Source organism: Leptonychotes weddellii, chromosome 3 (genome assembly GCF_054177405.1).
Source record: "Leptonychotes weddellii isolate Sample4059 chromosome 3, ASM5417740v2, whole genome shotgun sequence".
Taxonomy (NCBI): domain Eukaryota; kingdom Metazoa; phylum Chordata; class Mammalia; order Carnivora; family Phocidae; genus Leptonychotes; species Leptonychotes weddellii.
This window is the reverse complement of record NC_138371.1, coordinates 84,139,059-84,160,454: the sequence shown is the minus strand read 5'-3', so window position 1 is coordinate 84,160,454 and position 21,396 is coordinate 84,139,059. Positions and strand designations below refer to the sequence as shown.

The following is a 21,396-nucleotide window of genomic DNA, read 5'->3' as shown; positions in this document are numbered from 1 at the left end:
GCAGAAGGTGGATGACTCTTCTCTCATCAACCCATGTAAGAAAGATGGCTTAGTGTTCTGTCCAAGATAATCTCTTCCTATTCTCAACATCGCCCTTATCACCTACCTTGCCACCTCAATGCTCTGCCAATATTTATATCTCAGATGTATAATTAGTGATTTTTCTCCTGACTTCAAATATCTTCAATTATTTTAACATCTTTAATTGTTCTGCTCAGCCCACAAACTATCTGAAACTGAGTTCCCCACTTCCCACTCTCAAGTTTGTGTCACCACTCTTGCCAGTGTCCCCATCTATCCCTGACCCAGTTTTCAAAAGTATTCCTATTTCTTCACACATCCCTTATCCTCACATCTAAGACTGTTAAGTCCTAGGGGCTACATTCCAGATTTATCATCAGCTATATTCCTTCCCACTGATATCATCAGTGAAAGTAGCAATCAATAAGTTTTAACAGTTTCTCCTGAATATTGGAGCCATGCCTAGGAGAGGTGAAGAGTAAGATACTAGCTTTTCAAGTATATGTGCTATGTGTTAGGCATTCTGCCTGGGGGCATTGCCTACATTATTTCATAACCTCCATTTACATGGAGTAAAATCTCAGGGCCCACACAGCCCAGTCTTGATAACGGTATCACACTGGAGGAAATTCAAGTATTTTAAATCTTTTCAGATTCTCCATGTGATACAAAGAAGTGGAACCATGGATCATCATGCACAGAAATTTCAAATATACTGTTTTTCCCATTGCTGCCCCACCCAGTGTCCACTGCAGGGCTTTGGGCAGGAGAAAAATAACAGGTATCTTGAAGGTCATTATAATTTTTTGTGTCCTTGAATTTTGTCTCAAGTTGAACTAAAGTGCTTTATCGTGTGTATCCTAAGGAAATTTTCTCTTTCAAGTACCCACTCAAACTGATATATTATCAGACTATTTTTAATTTCAAAGAATGAGGACAGACTTAGGTAACCCCAGGCATTGGGGCCAATTGTTAGATACATGGGGAGTGAAGGAGACAAAGAGAACCTCCTCTGCCTCAGGAGGAAACACACATGACTCTAGCCTCTGCTTACTGCTCCCTGCCATGTGTGTCTGTGTCTTTTGGTCTCTTGAGTCTTGTCTAACAGCCTAGACTTGCTCCCCTATCTTTTCCATGGTCTCTGTGTCTAATATTTAAAATACTTGGAGAGAGGATCTGATGGAGTTGCTGCATGCTCTTATCCTCAGTCCATGCACATATTTCTTTAATTAATTCATTTTCTTAATTTCCCCTTTCACTATCCCCAATTCTATTAGCTTCCTTCATATTTAATTTGTAACATTCTAATCCACTCTGCATGTGTTTAAAGTATATGTATTTCTGAAGTATAAATACATATAATTATTTAGCTTGTGTTTTTATTTACATTTATAATATACATCCATCTCATTTTCACCTTTATTGGAATATAATTGATAAATATAAGTTGTGTGTATTTAAGTTATATAATTTGATGTTTTGGTATATGTATACAATGGTAAATGATCACCACAATCAAGCTGGTTAAAACATTTATCTCGTCACATCGTTACTATTTTTTTTTGTGTGGTGAGAACAATTAGAATCTACCCTTTTAGCAAAATTCAAGTATATAAAACAGTATTACTGTGGTCACCAAAATGTACATTAGATTTCAATAACTTATTCATCTTGTACAACTGGGACTTTATACCCTTTGACCTGCATCTTTCCACTTCATCCCCCAACTTCTGGTAACTGCCACTCTACTGTGCTTTGAGTTCAACTATTTGAGATCCTATATATAAGTGAAATCATGTAGTATTGTCTTTCTGTGCCTGGCTTATTTCACTTAGCATAACGGCCTCCAAGTTCATTTATGTTGTTGCAAATGGCAGGATTTCCTTCCTTCCTTAAGACTGAGTCCTATTCCATTATATATAAATGGCATATTTTCTTTATGAATCAACATAGAGGTTGTTTCCACATCTGAGCTACCGTGAATAGTACTGCAATGAACATGGGAGGGTAGATATCTCTCCAAGATATTGACTTAATTTCCTTTGCATATATACTCAGTAGTGGGATTGCTGGATCATAGGGTAGTTGTATACCAATTTTTTTTTCCTGATAAATAATGATGGCTAATACTTAACATTTACAGTAGGATATATCTGTCTTTAAATGCTCTGTTAGCTCATTTTATTTTTACATCAACATTGTCAGTTACTTATTACTATGTTAGATAAGGGAATTAAGAAATAGAGAGGTTGTATAAGATTGCCCAACTAGTGGGGTGCCTGGGTGGCTCAGTCGATTAAGCGTCTGCCTTTGGCTCAGGTCATGATCCCAGAGTCCTGGGATCAAGCCCCACATCGGGCTCCCTGCTCAGTGGGGAGTCTGTTTCTCCCTCTGCCCCTCCCCCTGCTTGTGTGCATGCACTCTCTGTCAAATAAATAAAATCTTTAAAAAAAAAAAAAAAAAGATTGCCCAGCTAGTAATGTAAGAGCTTGTTTTTTCATCCATGCCCCTTGATTCCAGAGTGTCTCTCTTAATATATAAACTGCCGCCATTCTTTTATAATTTGTTTATTCCTTTGGGGACACTGCATAATATTCCATATTTTACTCATATATAGCATTTTATATTTATTTTCCAATAGTAGTAATTATCCAGGCTTCATTTCCAGTTTGGGCCAAATAACTAAGGATATTTTAAATAGTCCTGTCACGGTACTTTGTGCTGCAAAATGAGTATTAGGTAGCTAGTAAGATAGTATAAGTACAATTTACCCCCCCCAAAAAATAAAGAACATTGACCAAAAAATGAAAAATATACCAAAAATCAGTAGTTGGTAGCCTTTGAATGGTGAGAATATTTTCTTCCTCAAACTCTTTCCTCTTTTGCTTTCCATTTTCCTTATCTTTACATTTAGAATCATACTATTGACAACCCTCAACTTTTGAGTCTCATATGCAGAATCAAAGCCAGAAAGTAATTTTTACCTCTGTGGTCTGTATATTGTGTCCCTGATTTTTGCATAAATCCCAGTATGGATTGGTTTCACCTAATCGTTTCCAACAAATCTAAAACAAGAATTCACACCTTCAAATTACCTTGGTTGGTATTACTTCAATTCTCTCAATTATCCACAGTTCCTTGACATTATTAGTATAACTAGAAGATTGTTGACTATTTTAACTTTATTAGAGGAAAACAAAAATCTCACTTCCCTCCACAACTTTTTTCCTTTAGCTGGTATATTATTAAAAAAATCATAAGATGGCTGTTTGTCTTTAGGAGATAAGAAAAGCCTAAATCTCTAGATTAGGTGATACACAATGCATTAGGAAACAAATTTATTGGTAAGTGAAACAAATTCACCATTACCAGCTTACAGTATAAATCAAGGCAGGGAGTCATATTTAATTTTACACCTTGGCGATATTTCAAAGTTTTTTTTTTTTTTACAGTAACTTGCAAGAAGTTAATGTACTGTGAATTCATTCCAGTACATTGATTTCTGCATTAGCTCAGTGAAACATGCAGTTTTTTGGCAAAAGCAAACTTTTGAAGGTAAATTTTCTTCATCATGTACTCCATAATTTAGAATTTATAATAACAACATGTTTTGTTGTTCATGAATACAAATCACTGGGTGACCCAAAATTCCAACAAATAAAAAACAGTTTCATCTCTTAAGTTTGTTCCATGCACACCTTATTACTTACGAGCTTTGTTCTGTGCCAGAGAGACTAGAGAAGGTTGGCTCTGAATGGAGAACACCTTTCTCCATCTCATTTTAGGTATTCATGCTGTTCTAGGTATTTTTGATGTCTCTTGCTGACATCTTTAAGTATAACGTTTAAGTGCTGGTGTGAGTAATACACGAGGTACTGATGGTAGTGGATCCCCTAATGAAGCTTACACTCCAGGAACTCTTTCTTGCATGGGTCTCTTCCAAGGTAGGGGTTTCTAGCTAGATTCCTCATAGATGCCTTCATGTAATGAGTAGGGTGAGCCCTGATTCATGGGCTTCTTCATTTTCTACTTTTCCCTACAATGCAAGCGGCCCCCCTTCATCTGTTTTCATATTGGAATTGTGAGTTAAGTTTTGCCTTAGTTGAGGGGAAAGCCTTAGTTTAGAAATTTAGACTATCACCCCAAGGGACTGTAGAGAAATGGTAAGGCATATTTCATCTGAGGAGGCCCTGCTACTCGGTTTCAGCTAATTAATCCCATGCTGAAATGAGGACCCAGGTATTCCTGGATCCTTCACATTTTCAAGAGAAGCTGGAAATCTTTACTTTTCATATGAAATCCCCCAATATTGACCTCTCGGTCTCAGACTAGATACATAAATAAGAAAATATACAAATGCAATATGCTGGTCTAATAACATGTCTGGATTTTAGAGCTTCCTTTAGGGACCTATAAGATGAAGTAAAAAGGCACTTCTAAGCTCATCTATTTCTGAATCCCATGGGATACGTAGGAGCATCTATCTCATAAACTAGCCATTGCTGATGGTTGGAATTTGTTACATTAAACCTGTCTTAACAGTTGGGAAATTAAGCTGCTATTTCAAGAACTGGTTCATTGGTCATTTTGAAGATAATCATTTCCATTTATTTTTTAAATTTTATTATGTTAATCACCATACATTACATCATTAGTTTTTGATGTAGTGTTCCATGATTCATTGTTTGCGTATAACACCCAGTGCTCCATGCAGTATGTGCCCTTTTCAATACCCATCACCAGGCCAACCCATCCTCCCACTCCCCTCCCCTCTAGAACCTTCAGTTTGTTTCTCAGAGTCCATAGTCTGTCATGGTTCATCTCCCCCTCCGATTCCCCCCCTTCATTTTTTCCTTCCTACTTTTATTTTTTTAACATATAATGTCATTTCCATTTAGACAGTATGTTAGCCATGTGTACATGTCAGAGCTACTTAATTATAAGTCATATTTCCTTATATTATTTTCTAACAATATATATAAGTAAATGTAATATATATCTATTATACTTAATGGTCTCTTAGCCTAAGTCCTAGCCATTTGTCACTTAAGTTCTGAATTTTCAAATCACCTTTTAAGAAGGTACCCTGTTCTCATGATGTCTTTTCTTCAATAGCACACCTAAATTAATACCACAATTCTTAATTTTTAAGTCCTCCATCATGACTGTCCAGTGTAGCCCCACCTGATGTAGCCAATATTATACTTCTCCCCAACCTCAGATTCTCATATAAAAGATTTCTCCATTGACTTGTGAACATTTTAGGTCCATTTGCATCCTCTCAATTTAATTTGTGGTATCTCTTCTGCCTGAATTGCCTTTTCATCAAAGTTTTTCCATGCTTTAGAGGTTACTTAGGACATGACATATTTAGGACATTAAACATACTTTGGGACATTAATATGGGGGCTGAGCAGACACGAATGGATGAGAAGATATTAGAGACATGGAGTCAGTTAAGGGGACATTATAATAGTCCAGGTGAAAGATAATGAGCATCTGGCCTTGGCTGGTGGAAGACTTGGAAAGACAGAGATGGACTCAAACAACTGATTTACCGATGCAATACAGAATCTCTCATTTTGTCAGTGTTAGCCTAGCTTTTAATTTATATGAAAATGATTTGGAATGAAAAGTGGTACCCGAATTTGAAAATTATTATGCTGTAATTTTTTTTTGCTAAAGCATCTTTACAGAATTATATTCTCCATCAATCACTAGCACCAAAAACAGGATAAGGCAGAAACATTTTTACCTTGCTATACAGCTTTTAGTGGTGGTAAAATATTACCATGTCATTTATGCTGTATGTTAATTTTTTCCACAACAGCCTGCTTATGTTTTTTGACCTTAGAGTGTTAAAGGGAGTTAAAAAGGACAAGTATTGTTGCATTTTTATTTTCACATTAGGAGACTGAACTGTTAGGATTTAATATTTGATTCCAGATCACGTAAGATTAGACCTTGATTTATAATCCATATCTCTAGTCCTTTTTTTAAATAATACATTATAAATTTTCCTGAATTACATATCTATAGGCTCAACTTTTTCAAGGTCATGTTTTCATTTGATGCTGTTGCCTTTCAAAGTGGGCTAAATGTTGATATGGCTTAATTTTATTTTCTCAGGACATTATATATAGGTTTTCAAAATTGTCTAAATACTTGTTCCAGGGGACTTGTCTCTTTATCTTCTAAAAGATACACTTTACTATTCCAAGGCAGATCCATCAAGATGAGATAGATTCTGGTACAATAACAAAAGCAACCGATATTTCAAGATCATGGTGGTTGAAAGCCACAAAGATCACTTACTATCCATGTCCATCTTGGGTTGGCTAGAGGCATTGCTGTACTCCAGAACCCTAGCTATGGAGCTGCCATTATCTAACATTTTTGGTCCCTGTGTCATAAAGGAAAGAAAGAGTGTGCAAAGTACACTTGGGCTTCAACCTAGAAATGGCGTGTTTCACTTCTCACATTTCATTGGCTAAAGCAAATTAAAAATCACACCTAACTCCAAGGATCAGGGAGCAGAACCTAAAATATTTGGGCAATAGCACTGATGAATACAAGACACCCTCTCAGATCAGCTTTCAGGATTTTTTTAAGGAAATGTAACGTAGAGAATGTTTGGTGTGATGCAAGTCAAGATTTTTCAGGGCAAGGAAATATAATGACAGGACTTCAAGCAGTCTCTTGCAGCCACCGTTCTAAGAATTAGTAATACTGGTTTGTCAACAATCTGTATACCTTTGTAATGTTTCAAATGTCAAGTTTATTATGTGGTTAAAGCATTCAGTCACTAGTTTTAACAGCATTTATTTGCAGTATTGATAGAACTGCTTTAGTACACACTGTCCTAATGGAACAGTTTGGATTGTTCTGTGTCTAATGTTCCATTTGTCCCTAATATCCTCAATGTCTTCTAAGAGAGAAACATCTCTTTCGTCTGCCTGGAGGAACTTGGCACGAGGTCGTTAATATGAAACTTGGTCTATATGAACAACTGGAAATACCATCTTGATTAAATTGCCTGGACAATTCAATTTAAAAGATCAGTTCTTTATTTGATTTGGTTGATTAAATTAACACTGATATATTTAGTTTTAGCAGGCGAACCATCTCAAGTAATTAGTCAAAAATCTGTCTACCACAAATTATGCCAATATTTTCATGTGAATTTTTTTTTTTCATGTGAATTATTTAAAAAGTAAAGCTAGGATGTGAATTTGTTCTACCTCCTATTGTGTTAAAAAATTGTGTATATTATTTGTATCACATAATTTAAGTAGTTAATTATATACCATTGTTCTGTCTCGTTTATAAGACTGATGTCTTCCAAAATAGGAATTTCTTTAAGGGCAGGGTTGATTTTCTACTTTATTACTCTAGCACTAAAGAGAATATTCTGGGGCCGTATAGTGATTTTTTTCCTTGCCAGGGAGCTGAGTAACTCAGTCAAGTCTAGGTTAGAGTTCCCTTTCTATTTCTGACCAGTTTATAAAATGAATAGCCCATCTATAACTAAAAAGGACACCGGTAAGTTATATTCGTAATTAAAGAAAGTAGTTGATATTTAGATGATTTTTTTCCTAAGAGATGTAATAAAACATAATAAATAATTATGCTATGAAATATTTGAGTTTTAAAGAGTCCAGGGAAACTCTTTAGTCAACATGATTATTTGAACTTTGTATAACTTCTAAATCAGCTGTGTTTTGGGTATCTGATTAGGCCCTCAGTCCAAATAAGATACTTTTTTTTTTTTTTAAAGATTTTATTTATGTATTTGAGAGAGAGAGAGAATGAGAGACAGAGAGCATGAGAGGGGGTAGGGTCAGAGGGAGAAGCAGGCTCCCCGCTGAGCGGGACTCGATCCCGGGACTCCAGGATTATGACCTGAGCCGAAGGCAGTCATTTAACCAACTGAGCCACCCAGGCGCCCCCAAATAAGATACTTTGTTATTTATACCATAACCATCATTCTATAAGGTTTAACATTAGAGAGGTTTTCTGATGGCCTAAAAGGTCGTATGTAGGAAGGATACTAGAGAGTACTTTTAAAAAAAATCTCTCTTGTTTAAAAGATAATGATATTTCTGGGGCTTCCCAACGTTCCCATCTCAGACCCTACAGAAGCCTAAACAAAGTTGGCACCATCTTTGAAAGAAGTGTAGCTGCTATTCAGGAGCAGTACTAGGTCAAAATAGAAATTCACCAAAGCAACCTGGCAGTCTTACTGAGTTTGATCTATATTTCCACACACTAATGGATTGAGATTTCATTTATTTTTTAAAAGATTTATTTATATTTAGAGAGGGAGCACACATGTGAGAGCTCCCATGGGGGAGGTACAGAGGAACAGAGAGAGAGGGAGAGTCTTAAGTAGACTCGGTATGGAGCCTGACATGGAGTTAGATCTCAGCACCCTGAGATCAGGACTTGAGCCAAAACCAAGAGTCGGAAGCTTAACCAGCTGTGCCACCCAGGCACCCCTGGATTGAGATTTTTGTCACTTGAGAACAATGGCAAAGTATTGATCTACTTTCTCAAGTTGTTGTTCTTGAAACACTGTCAAAATATTTGCCATCGTGTTTTTGTCCACCTCCCTTAACAAATACTTTAAACTACTTTGATTTCAATCAATAGATACTTTTCAGTATGATGTATTACTAGATAAATAGGATCACTAAAATATATAGATTAAAACAGTAAATCTTTAAAGATTAAGAAATTAAGACTTGATCTCACTTTAATTCACAAGGTGATCCCAGATCCTCACTTGGAATTGAAGGAGAGATGATCAGTGTTTTATAGTTTCCCTGTCTTATTGTTGGGACTGTGTTCTCATTATTTTAGCAGTGTCAGTAAATAGAACATGCACTGTCTAGTTCGGATGTTTGCTGTTATTTTATACAGTAGGAAAATATAAGTAAATTGATCTAGGTTATTTCCTCAGGCTTAATATCATCAATATTTCATATTCTCCAAAACAAGATCTTGTGGGGGGTGGGCATGCATTAGTACTTGAATGATGAAGGGAAAAAATGCACAGGTGATACCCTGGGAAGTAGTTTTATCAATGAGACCACCTGATTCAGAGAGCTGTGTTTTCACCTATGTCCATTGTATTTACTTAAAGAGCAAAATTTGGGGTTAGTAATATAAATTGAAAAGTCATTCCAGGTTTCTGGGCTTCAGTCCCATTGGGTATGTCATTGAATAAATTCCTTTAGTTATAATGTAGATAAGAGATACCATTAATGGGTCCTATTCAGTTTATCTTTATAATATCAACAGATACTTTTTGAGCACCTACTATGTGTAATGTCTTATACTTTAAAATCACAGTGTGGGTACATGCTCTATTGATAATTCTGTAATGACTACTTCATACCTATCTTCATATGCATATGGATAACTAAAATGGAGCATGAAGCATCCCCGGGCCAAGTAATATGATGGTCCAAGCAATGTATTCTGCATATAAATTGTAGTGTAAAATATTTTTGGCAGAAAAACTGCTTCTTTCATAGCAATTGGATCTAGATTTATGAATGTTGCCAGTGAAGCTATTCTGTGGTATATTTTATGTAAATGAGTTTTTAAAACATTAGTGAAGTTTACGTAGTCAAGAATTAGAATTCTCATATGGCAGGTTAACCTTGTATGTAGTCACATTTGATCATATTCCGTTGCTGAAAATTGTAAGTATTAAGTATGTGAGTAAAGCTAATCCTTTCAATTATGAGATAGGTATAAGAATGTGCAATTATTAATGGTTCTCACTATGGGTTTTCCTTTGGGGTATACTCTAGCTTGAAAATAACTTTCCTGAAAAATAAATGTCACTGTTGCTTAATCCTGTTGAATTTCAAAATTATTTTATACTTATTGAATTTATGACCTTGACTTTCATAGAGATCCTCTGGGTTTATGTCTTGTGGTGAAAGGAAAAAAGTGTGTTGCTAGAGGCTCTCTAAAATCCTTCAATATGCAAGCATAGATGAAAATGATTTAAAAATCTCGTTGAATTAAAAGGGCATCTAATTCAAAATCTGCTTTAAAATAGGATCTATATGGGGACTCAAATATTTAAAAGTTATTTATATAGTCTCCTGGAATTTTATATTTGAAGCTTGCATGCCATAAGAATTAATTACACTTAATAGTCCACTCTTTTCATTCAGTAGCAAGTGGAATCATTTTGTAACTCAGTTTCTCTATAAAATTAGGCAATGCTTGTGGTGTGTATTTAAATCTTACATTAGCATTTGTTATGTACCTAATACTAAAGTTGTACTCAAGGCTCCTTAGGACTGTAGAATTATAATTATGTAAAATAGTAGAGAATTAGTCTTCTAATGACCTCAAATGGAGTGATTTTTCTCAACCCCACAAGGATCCATCCTGATGACCCTTAGATGTTTGGTGTAATCTCCCTGGTCAGTGATGATTATTTGGGAATTTAAGTCATTCAATATTAAAGAGAAATAGAACTTAAATATATATTTTATATGTATATATTAATATAACATAACTTAAAATATGTATATAATGTATATAACATTATATATGTAAACACACAGGCACACACATACGGGGAAGGAGAGGGGAAATACAATCAAGGAAACGACGTCCTGAAAGAGCTTGTAGAGAATTTAAGTGGTAAAAATGTGCCCTATATAGAAGAATGGATGCCTTTTCCATTATGATATGAAAAGAGAAGAAGAACATAGGAATGCGTAGAGACATATTCGCAGGAGATTGAAGGAGTTCTTATTTCTCTTTTTCTCTGGGAAAGAAGGGATGAGGTCTGAAAAATTTGAGACCAGGTGGAAAAGGTTTGAACAAGCTATAATATGGAATGGGAGTGGGAGGAAAGTCAGAAGAATCCCTAGTCAGGGTAAGCATGTGTTTGTCGAAGATGGAGACCACACATTGCCATGTCTCAAGCTTGGACTTAGCATTTTCTTCATCTCTGCTGGTAGTCCAGGGTTAAGCGGAGTAGGAAAACAGTTGGACTGACCTAGGTCTGAAGTTTTGTCAGACTGGCATGGCAGAAGAAGGAAGGCGCCAGGTGGTTGACTCTGTTAGTGAGAGAATGGGTCATGTAATGAACAAGGAAAGCTAAACTGGCTGGAGAAAGTTTTTGCATGAGGAAAGGCATGGAGATTACTGGAGAATATGGATTAGTCTATGTGGACAGATTTCAAGATTCAGGAGAGGGGAGGTCAGGAGGGGAGAACAAGTTACAGAGGTGGCCCTCAGCCTTGACTGCACATTAGATTCCTCTGGGTATTCCTCTAGGTCCCATTCTATGTCATTCTGGTCATTGGGCAATGAAAATATATTTTACAACCTTTACTTAGAGCTTCTGGTAAGGAATCTTACAGTTTTTGCAAAGGAGTTGGCAATTCATTTTCAAGGAAATGAAGAATCAGCAAAGGTTTTAAAAGTAGGAGTAGCGTAAGTTATTACGTATTTTAAAAAAGTACCTTTTTCTTCAGAGTGACTGGCCAATAATAAGAGGGAATGACTGAGGAAAAACGGTGGAGAGGTGGAAAGAATATTGCAGTATTCTGGGCCAGAAACTGTAAGATCTTGAACCAGGGACTGACAAAGGAATTATAGAGCAAAGGACATTATTTGTGATGTTTCAACAATTGGAAATATTATACCTAATTATATATGTATAAAATGATGGAGGAAGGTTTAAGATAACAGATTTTTATTGGGAATAATATGGTAATTTTCAATTGCTGCATAAATTAGTATAGACTCAGCAGCTCAAAACATTTATTACCTCCATTTCCATGGGTCGGGAGTACAGAAATGGCTTTCCTAGATTCTTTGCTTAGGAGTCTCAACAGGCTACAGTTAACATGCCAGCCAAGGCTAAGGTCTCAGCAGAGGCTTGACTTGGGAAAGCTCCTCTTCCAAGCTCCCTTGGAATTCTTGGCAGAATTCATCTACATGCACTGTGGGGCTGAGGTCCCTGGTTTCTTACTGTTTGACAGATGTGGACTGTCCTCAGTTCCTGGAGGGTGCTTGCAGTCCCCTGCAATGTGGCCACTCCACAGGCATTTTACCCATGGCTATTTGCATCTTTAAGGCCAACAGGAGATTTCTTCCTCCACAGAAATGTCCCAGACACTTAAGGGTTTTCACATGATTAAGTCATGCCCAGCCCCAGGTAAACTCCTCCCTCCTTTTTTTGTTGTTGTGGTAGCTATTTGTTTTGCACCTAATATTCTGTCGTGCACACTGTGTCCTTTCTAATTATTATTGGAATATAGTTAACAAACAATGTTACATTATTTTCATGTTTACAACATTGGTTCAACAACTGTGTATCTCATGTTATGCCCACAAGTGTAACTACCATCTATCACCATACAACACTATTAAAATACTATTGCCTGAATTCCCTATTTGTTCCCTGTAATGTTCCTCCCCACTGACTTACACATCCCATAACTAGAAGCCTATACCTCCCACACCCCTTCACCCATTTTGCCTATCCTTTCACCACTCTCCCCTCTGGCAGCTTTGGTTTGTTCTCTGTATTTATGGGTCTGATTCTACCTTATTTTTGGTGTTTTTTGTTTAATTTTTATATTCCACATGCAAGTGAAGTCATGTATTTATCTTTACCTGTCTGACTTATTTCATTTAGAATAATACCCTCTAGGTCTATCCATGTTGTCACAAATGTCAATATTTCATTCTTTTTTATGACTAATATTTCATTTTTTTATATATATATATACACACACATATATACATATATATGTATCATTTATCTACTCATCAGTTGATGGCTTTCATATTTTAACTATTGTAAATAATTCTCTAATCATAAGGGTGCATATGTCTTTTCAAATTAGTGTTTTTGTGTTCTTTGGGCAACTACCCAGTATTGGGATTACTGGATCATATGGTATTTCTATTTTTAATTTTTTTGAGGAAACACCATACTGTTTTCCACAGTGGTTGCACCAGTTTGCATTCCCACCAACAGTGTGAAAGGGTTTCATTTTCTCCACATCCTCACCAACACTTGTTATTTCTTGTCGTCTTGATACTAGCTATTCTTACAGGTGTAAGGTGATATCTCATTGTAGTTTTCATTTTCATTTCTCTGATGATTAGTGATATTAAGCATCTTTTCATGTGTCTGTTGGCCATCTGTATGTCTTCTTTGGAAAGATGCCTATTCAAGTTTTCTGCCCATGTTTTGATTGGATTGTTTTTTTGTTTTGTTTTCTTCTGTTTTTTCTTTCCTGGTGTTGAGTTGTAGGAGTTCTTTATATATTTTGGATAGCACCCTTTATCAGACATATCATTTGCATATATCTTCTCCTGTTCAGTAGGTTGCCTTTTTGTTTTGTTGATAGTTTCCTTTGCTTTGCAAAAGATTTTTATTTTGTTGGGTTCCAATAGTTTATTTTTGTTTTGTTTTCCCCTTGCTTGAGGAGACCTATCTAGAAAAATGTAGCCAAGGTCAGTGTCTGAGAGATTACTGCCTATGTTTTCTTCTAGGGGTTTTATGGTTTCTGGTCTCACATTTAGGTCTTCAATCTGTTTTGAATTTATTTTTGTGTATGGTGTAAGAAAGTGGTCCAGCTTCATTCTTTTGCATGTAGCTGTCCAGTTTTCCCAGAACCGTTTGTTGAATTGACTGTCTTTTCTCCATTGTATATTTTTGCCTTCTTTGTCATAGATTAATTGACCATATAAGTATTGCTTTATTTTTCTGCCCTCTATTCTGTTCTAGGGATCTATGTGTCTCTCTTTCTGCTGGTACCATACTGTTTTGATTATTACAGGTTTGTAGTAAATCTTGATATTTGGGATTGTGATACCTCCAGTTTTGTTCTTCTTAAGAGTGTTTTTGGCTATTTGGCTAGTCCTTTGTGGTCCCATACAAATTTTAGTATTCTATTTTGTGAATAATGCTATTGCTGTTTTGATAGGCATTACATTAAATCTGTCCATTGCTTGAAGTAGTATAGACATCTTAACAATATTGGTTCTTCTAGGCCATGAGCATGGGATATCTTCCAGTCTGTTTGTGTCATCTTCAATTTCTTTCATCCGTGTTTTATAGTTTTCAGAATATAAGTATTTCACCTCCTTGGTTCAGTTTATTCCTAGCTCTTTTATGCTTTTTGGTGCAATTATAAATGGGATTATTAATTTCTCTTTCTACTGTTAATGTATAGAAACACAACAAATTCCTGTATATTTCATACCCTACAACTTTACTGAATTCATTTATTCTAAGAGTTTGTTTAGGGTTTTATATGTATTGTATCATGTCATCTGCAAATAATGAAGGTTTCATCTTTTCTTAGCACATTCCCTGTTAGAATACCTTTCATTATGTCCAAAAGCTTTGGGACCATTACATTTTTATTTTCATTTGTCTCAGGTTTTAAACTTCTCCTTTGGTTTGATTTCTCCATTGACTCACTGGTTGTTTAGTAGCATTTTATTTAGCTTCCATGTGTTTGTATTTTTTTCCAGTCCTTTTCTTATAATTGATTTCTAGTTTCATACCATTGGGGTTGGAAAATAGAGATGCTTGATAAGATTTCAATGTCCCTAAATTTATTGGGACCTGCTTTGTGACCTCACACATCTATCCTGGAGAATGTTCCATGGACCCTTGAAAAGAATGTGTATTGTGTTGTTTTGGGGTGGAATATTCTGTGTATATCTTTTTTTTTTTTTAAGATTTTATTTATTTATGAGAGAGACTGTGAGAGAGGGAACACAAGCAGGGGGAGTGGGAGAGGGAGAAGCAGGCTTCCCGCAGAGCAGGGAGCCCGATGCAGGGCTCTATCCCAGGACCCTGGGATCATGACCTGGGCTGAAGGCAGACACTTAACGACTGAGCCACCCAGGTGCCCCTTTTCTGTGTATATCTTAAGTCCGTCTGGTCTAATGTGTCATTCAAAGCCATTGCTTCTTTATTGATTTTTCTACTTGGATTATCTATCCATTGATATAAGTGGGGTGTTAAAGTCCCTTACTATTATTGTATTATTGTCAGTATCTCCTTTTATGTCTTCAAATATTTGCTTTATGTATTTGGGTGCTCAAATGTTGGATGCATAGATAGGTACAATCGTTATTACTGGATTGATCCATTTATCATTATTTAGTGCCCTTGTTGTCTTTTGATACAGTTTTGTTTTAAAGTCTACTTTGTCTTGGGGCGCCTGGGTGGCTCAGTTGGTTAACCGGCTGCCTTTGGCTCAGGTCACGATTCTGGGGTCCTGGGATTGAGCCCCACGTCCAGCTCCCTGCTCAGCGGAGAACCTGCTTCTCCCTCTCCCTCTGCCTGCCACTCTACTTGTGCTCTCTCTCTGTCAAATAAATAAAATTTTTTTAAAAAAGTCTATTTTGTCTAATATAAGTACTGCTATGTCAGCTTTTTTTTTTTTTTCCACTTCACTTCCAGTTTGCATGGAATATTTTTTTCTATCCTTTCTCTTTTAGTTTGTATGTGTCTTTAGGTCTATAATGAGTCTCTTATGGGTAGCATATAGTTGGGGCTTGGTTTTCATCCATTCAGTTAACTTACATTTTTTGATTACATCATTTAGCTCATTTACTTTGAAAGTAATTATTGATAGTTATGTATTATGTATTATTGATAGTTATGTATCTTGTTTTCTGGTTGTTTATGTACTTCTCTGTTCTTCTTTGATTGATGACTTTATAATCTTATGCTTGGCTTTTTTCCTCTGTTTTTTTATGTATCCATTATAGGTTTTTGGTTTGTGGTTATGATGACATTCATATATAACATCCTAAATGTATAGCAACTATAACATATTAAGTGGGTGGTCACTTAAGCTTCAACACATTTTTTTTTTTTTTTAAAGATTTTATTTATTTATTTGACAGAGAGGGAACACAAGCAGGGGGAGTGGGAGAGGGAGAAGCAGGCTTCCCGCAGAGCAGGGAGCCCAATGCGGGGCTCGATCCCAGGACCCTGGGATCATGACCTGAGCCGAAGGCAGACGCTTAACAACTGAGCCACCCGGGCGCCCCGCTTCAACACATTCTAAAAGAACATTTTTACTCTCCCCTCCACAGTTCATGTATATGTTGTCATATTTTACATCTTTTTATTTTGAGTCCCCTTTTCTTTCTTTTTCTCTTTATGGCCTTTTGTTTTCTACTTAAAGAAGTTCCTTTAGCATTTCTTTTCAGGTAAGTTTAGTGGTGATGAACTCTTTTTTTTTTTTTTTTAATTCTTATTTGGGTTTAAATAACACACAATATTACATTAGTTTTAGGTGTACAACATAGTGATTCAGCATCTCTGTATGTTTGTTTTTATTTTTTAATTTTTTATTATGTTAATCACCATACATTACATCATTAGTTTTTGATGTAGTGTTCCATGATTCATTGTTTGTGCATAACACCCAGTGCTCCATGCAGGACGTGCCGTTTTGACTTGTGTTTGGAAAACACTTTCTCTCTTTAATTCTGAATGATGATCTGGTTGGATAGAATATTCTTAGTTACAGGTTTTGTTTTGTTTGTCTGTTTTCCTTTTAGCGCTTTGACTATATCATGCCACTCATTTTTGGCCTGCCAAGTTTCTGTTAAAGCTATCAGCTGATGTTTTTGTTTTGTTTTGTTTTTTATGGGGATTCCCTTGTGCATAACAGTTGCTTCTCTCTTGCTGCTTTTAAAATTCTCTTTATCGTTAATCTTTGCCACTTTCATTATTGTGTGTCATGGTGTGGACCTCCTTGGGTTCATCTTTTGTGCTTCCTGAACCTGGACATCTCTTCTTCCCCAGGTTAGGAAAATTTTTACCTACTACTTCTTCAAATAAGTTTTCTGCCCTTAGTCTCTTTTCTCCTTCTGGGATCCCATATAATACATATGTTTGTTTACATGATGTTGTCCAAAACATCCCTTAATCTATTCTCAGTTTTTTTTCCTTGTGTCTTTTTGCTATTCAGTTTGGTCACTTTCCGTTGCCCAGTCTTCCAGATCACTGATTCATTCTTTTGCATCCTCTAATTTTCTATTGATTCCCTTTAGAGTATGTTTCATATCAGTTATTGTATTATTCAACTCTGATTATTATTTTTTATGTTTTTTATTTCTTTGAAGTTCTGCTTGAGTTCTTCCACTCCTCTCTCTAGTCTGGTGAGCATCTTAATGACCATTACTTTCAATTCTTTATCAAGCATATTGCATATTTCCATATCACTTAGTTCATTTCCTGAGGTTTTGCCTTGTTTTTCCATTTGGAACATACTTTCTGTCTCCCCATTTTGCTTGACTTTGTTTTTGTTTGTATGAATTCAGCAGAACAGCTACTTTACCTAAACTAGAGGTATGTCTGATGACTTTGGCTGGCTGGAGCTGTGGCTGTTGTGGGCTGGAGGTCCAGGGAGTCTCCAGGCTGGGACTATCATAGCAGGATAGCTGAACTGAAGTGGATGCAAGCTTGGGTGTCCCAGGGCACTCTGCACAGGGGGCACCCTGGTGGGATGACTGGAGCCTATGTGGGCATGGGCTGTGTGTCCCAGGGTATTCCGCACCAAGGCATCCTGGCACAGTGGCTGGAGCTGAGGTGGAAGTGGGCCAGGTGTTCCCAAAGCACTCCATGTAGGGGTCGCCCTGCCAAGTTATGTGGAGCCTAAGTGGTGCAGACCTGGAGTGTTTTGGGGTGCTTTGTACCTATGCCACCTTGGTAAGATGACTGGAGCTACAGTGAGTGATGACCAGGCGTGTCCCAGTATGGGCTGCCCTGGGGCCTCCTTGATGAGACAGCTAGTGTTGGTTAGGGGCAAGAGGCTCACTGAGGCAGTAGGCCAGCTATGATGCCTGGATCCTATTATTGTCCACACAATCAAGATGGAAGGAGAACATAAACTGTGGCACTCGCCAGGCCCTCCAACTTGGAAAGAGTTCCAGCAGCCCTCCCACTGTTTGGCAGAGATCTAGGGCTGGATCCTTTATATTCTAGTTGCTCTTTTAAACTGTGGCTTTTTTCTGTGCCCCCAGGGCATCTGGGGCTGGTGTAGACTAGGAGCCCAGGAGTTGCTGAGGTGGCAGGCTGGCTAGGATGCCTGGACCCTGCTCCTGTCTGCAGGATGGAGGATGCTAGCAAGCCTCTCCAACCTGGAGAGTTCTAGCAGCTCTCTATTTGGCGGGGTTCTAAGGCTGTTTTCTTTTAATTCTAGTTGCTTTTTTAAACCATGTTTGTTTGTTTGTTTCTGTGCCCTAGATAGACAAACCTGCCCATGGTCCCTCAGTACTATCTTTTCCCACTGTAGGTCACAGCATTGGGCGTGGGTGTTTCTTTAGTTACTGTGTCACATCTGTCTTGCCATTCTCTACATGGTCTCTCTCTTGTTGTGCAGAAGTTGTTCAATCAGCTCACAGTTCTTTGGGAGGAATTGCTATATAACTAGGTGTAGATTTGGTGTGTCCACAGAGGTGAGTTCAGGGTCTTTTTATGCCACCATATTAGGCCAAACTCTCAATCTCCTTTTTGATCATCTCAAAATCAACTAATTTGACGTATTATTATATTGGCAAATTCCCTTCCTTTTTGCTGTGTACCCCATAACCTAATCATGGGAGTGGAATCCTATTATATTCAAAGGTCATGCCCAAACTCAAAGGGTTGAAATTATACAGGCATGGACACCAGGGTACAGGGGATCAGATATATTGCATTTAGTTAAAATGAATGATACAAGAGAATTAGCATTTTTTTTTTAAGGAAATTGATGGCTTCAGTTTTAGATATGTTGAATTTGGAGATAATTGGGCTTTCAATTAATTAGAGTGGATCAGTAGGTCTTAGAGAAGTCAGTAGTAAGATTAGAATTGGAAATACGTATTTAGTAATGATCAGTGGAGGTGATAGTTAAATCATGAGATCATCCAGAGAAAGACTGTAGCAAGAAGTGGGCTGGTACAGGAGTAAGTCCAGGTAACTAGAACATCTACCTGTGTATTTCCACTCATGTCTCTTGATTCCAGTCTAATCTCATCATGCAACTTTTCACTCTTCCTGTAGTTGGTAAATAATATCCTGCTCTTCCTAATTTGTGGTCCACTCTCTGTCCTCCTCCCACTTCCAAGCCACACTACCTGGAAGTGAAAATCAGGAGCTCTCTTAGTGAAAGCCTTGCAGATCACAGATACTAAAAAAGATGTACTCTCTTATGCACCCTGATCCCAGATGATGAGTTGTGGGAATTATAGAACACAAGGCTCAGTGAAGGAAGATGGTGCCATCATTAGCCCTGAAACACTTTATTTCTTCCTAACAGAAAACACGACTAACTGCACTTTTCTTTGCTCTTCCCTCCCAGAATTGGCTATAAAGTGTTAGATGGCTCAAATTTGGAATGCAGATGTGACTATATTACCTATCTCTTAAAACCTTTCTCTGTTTATTTGAATAGAAAATCACTGAAGCCATTACAGTGATATTATTGAACAATCTGAGCTGTGACTGTTTACTTTCTGTAAACAAGTAAATTTGATCAGTTCATTTTGACTAGATTTTCCTCCCTTAAATCTTTTTCTTTCAGGTTATATTCAAGAAGAATGTGTCATCCCATGCCCATTTGATTGCAAGTTAAGTGACTGGTCTAGTTGGGGGTCTTGCAGCTCATCTTGTGGAATTGGAGTGCGAATTCGGTCCAAATGGCTAAAAGAAAAACCTTACAATGGAGGTCGCCCATGTCCCAGACTGGATCTCAAGAATCAGGTAAAGTACATGAAGCAACAACAACAACAAAAAGCTAAAAAATTACTCATTTGATTATTTCTTGTGGAAATTGAAGTCATTGTCTTTTCACAAGTAGCTCATAAAAAGTTATCACAAATTCAAAAGAGGACATAAAGTAATATAACAGAAATAGAAGTCTTACCCACTCCTAGGTAATGCAGAGACCAACTTGGTGTTGCTAGCAGTAATAATGTTTATGAGGAATAATCCAACTGATTTTATATGGTCTTGAAGTATAACTTGATTATGCATATTATAAAAGTGATTTGTTTGTATACGTATTTAAATATAAGTACTAAAAAATACATGAATACTAATGTTGGGAGAATGTCAAGTACTTTATGGCAATAAGTATAGTTAGTGGTTTCATCCATGTACTCCAGAAATGGGGTACTCTTTTCCTTCACCAAACTCTTCATCTATTTTTTTTCTTCTCAACATCACCAAAGTTTCCAGTTTTTTCATGTCTTTTCTGAGCTATTTCTCTGTTTTCCCAAAGTCAAAGCTATTTGCATAAATGGAACCCTGAAGGATACCCTTCCATAGAGATGTCTAATAAAACAACCATCCTAGGCAAAATTGATTAGAGTATGTTAGTTGGCTTTACCCATATAACAGTCTAAGACTTAGTTAAGAATTTTAATAAAGACCTCAAATTTCTCCCATGATTGCATAGTGGTTATCAGATTAGGACTGATATGTATTTTTTTAATCAATTGAATAGGTAGAGCACACATGATCGTTGAAAATTCCTTATTCTTAAAGTTGTGAAGGGTGTCTTATATGTGTATATAGTTCCTTTGTGATCCTGCAGCTATTTTAACAGAATAGCTGCACAGGCTTCTATTACTGATTCTATTAATTTTCCTAAATTTTGCTAAAGGACCCATAACTCACTGAAAAGTGAAAAATTACCATTCTACCAAAAAATAGTTATGTTCTAAGATGGCAGAGTATTTTACTTTTGTTTTTTAAGGTTATGTGGTAAAATAGTGACCATAGTTTCTTCTCTCAAAGCTAATGCAAACCTGTGGGGAAAGGCAAGGCAGAAGATCATAAAATCAACATAGAGGTTGCAAAAACAAAGAAACCCCCAAAATTCCACAAGTGCGATAGTTTGGTGAAGGGAAGATTAGGATATGATTAATAAAAACAGGAGGGAGACAATCAGAGCAGAGATGGTCTAAGGAAATAAACCTTACCTTAGTACAATGAAAGGTATAAGACAGGTTTATCATTACAAGGAAAATTTTCAAGTGAATTCTATGTATGAGGACTATGTGACCCTCCCTAGGGGATTTTCCAGGCATTTAAAATGAAAAATAACTACTAAGCATTTATAAACAATGCATGGTAATTCTTATTCTTTCTCAAAACCTTCAGTGAAAGTTAAACCTTAATAGCACTTATGTTAAACACCAATTTTTAATATGCTAATTTTATGAACTAGGAAATTACCAAGGGATTAAAGGGACTTCATTGGAGTGCAGACTTGAAGATTCTGTTTTCAGTATGCAAAGGCAAATGTGTAGAAGTGTGTCCATCAATTTTGAGAGTATGAATAAGATAAAGATACT

At 36.7% G+C, this 21,396-nt stretch overlaps 1 protein-coding gene across 1 annotated transcript in view; it reads left to right on the top strand.

Moving 5' to 3' along the window:
• Positions 1 to 21,396, top strand: part of THSD7B (thrombospondin type 1 domain containing 7B) — a 658,530-nt gene that overhangs the window by 454,311 nt on the left and 182,823 nt on the right. The window contains exon 14 of the mRNA XM_081814537.1: positions 19,620 to 19,798. Within this exon, the coding sequence (XP_081670663.1) occupies positions 19,620 to 19,798 (179 nt within the window). The remainder of the gene's footprint in view (positions 1 to 19,619; positions 19,799 to 21,396) is intronic.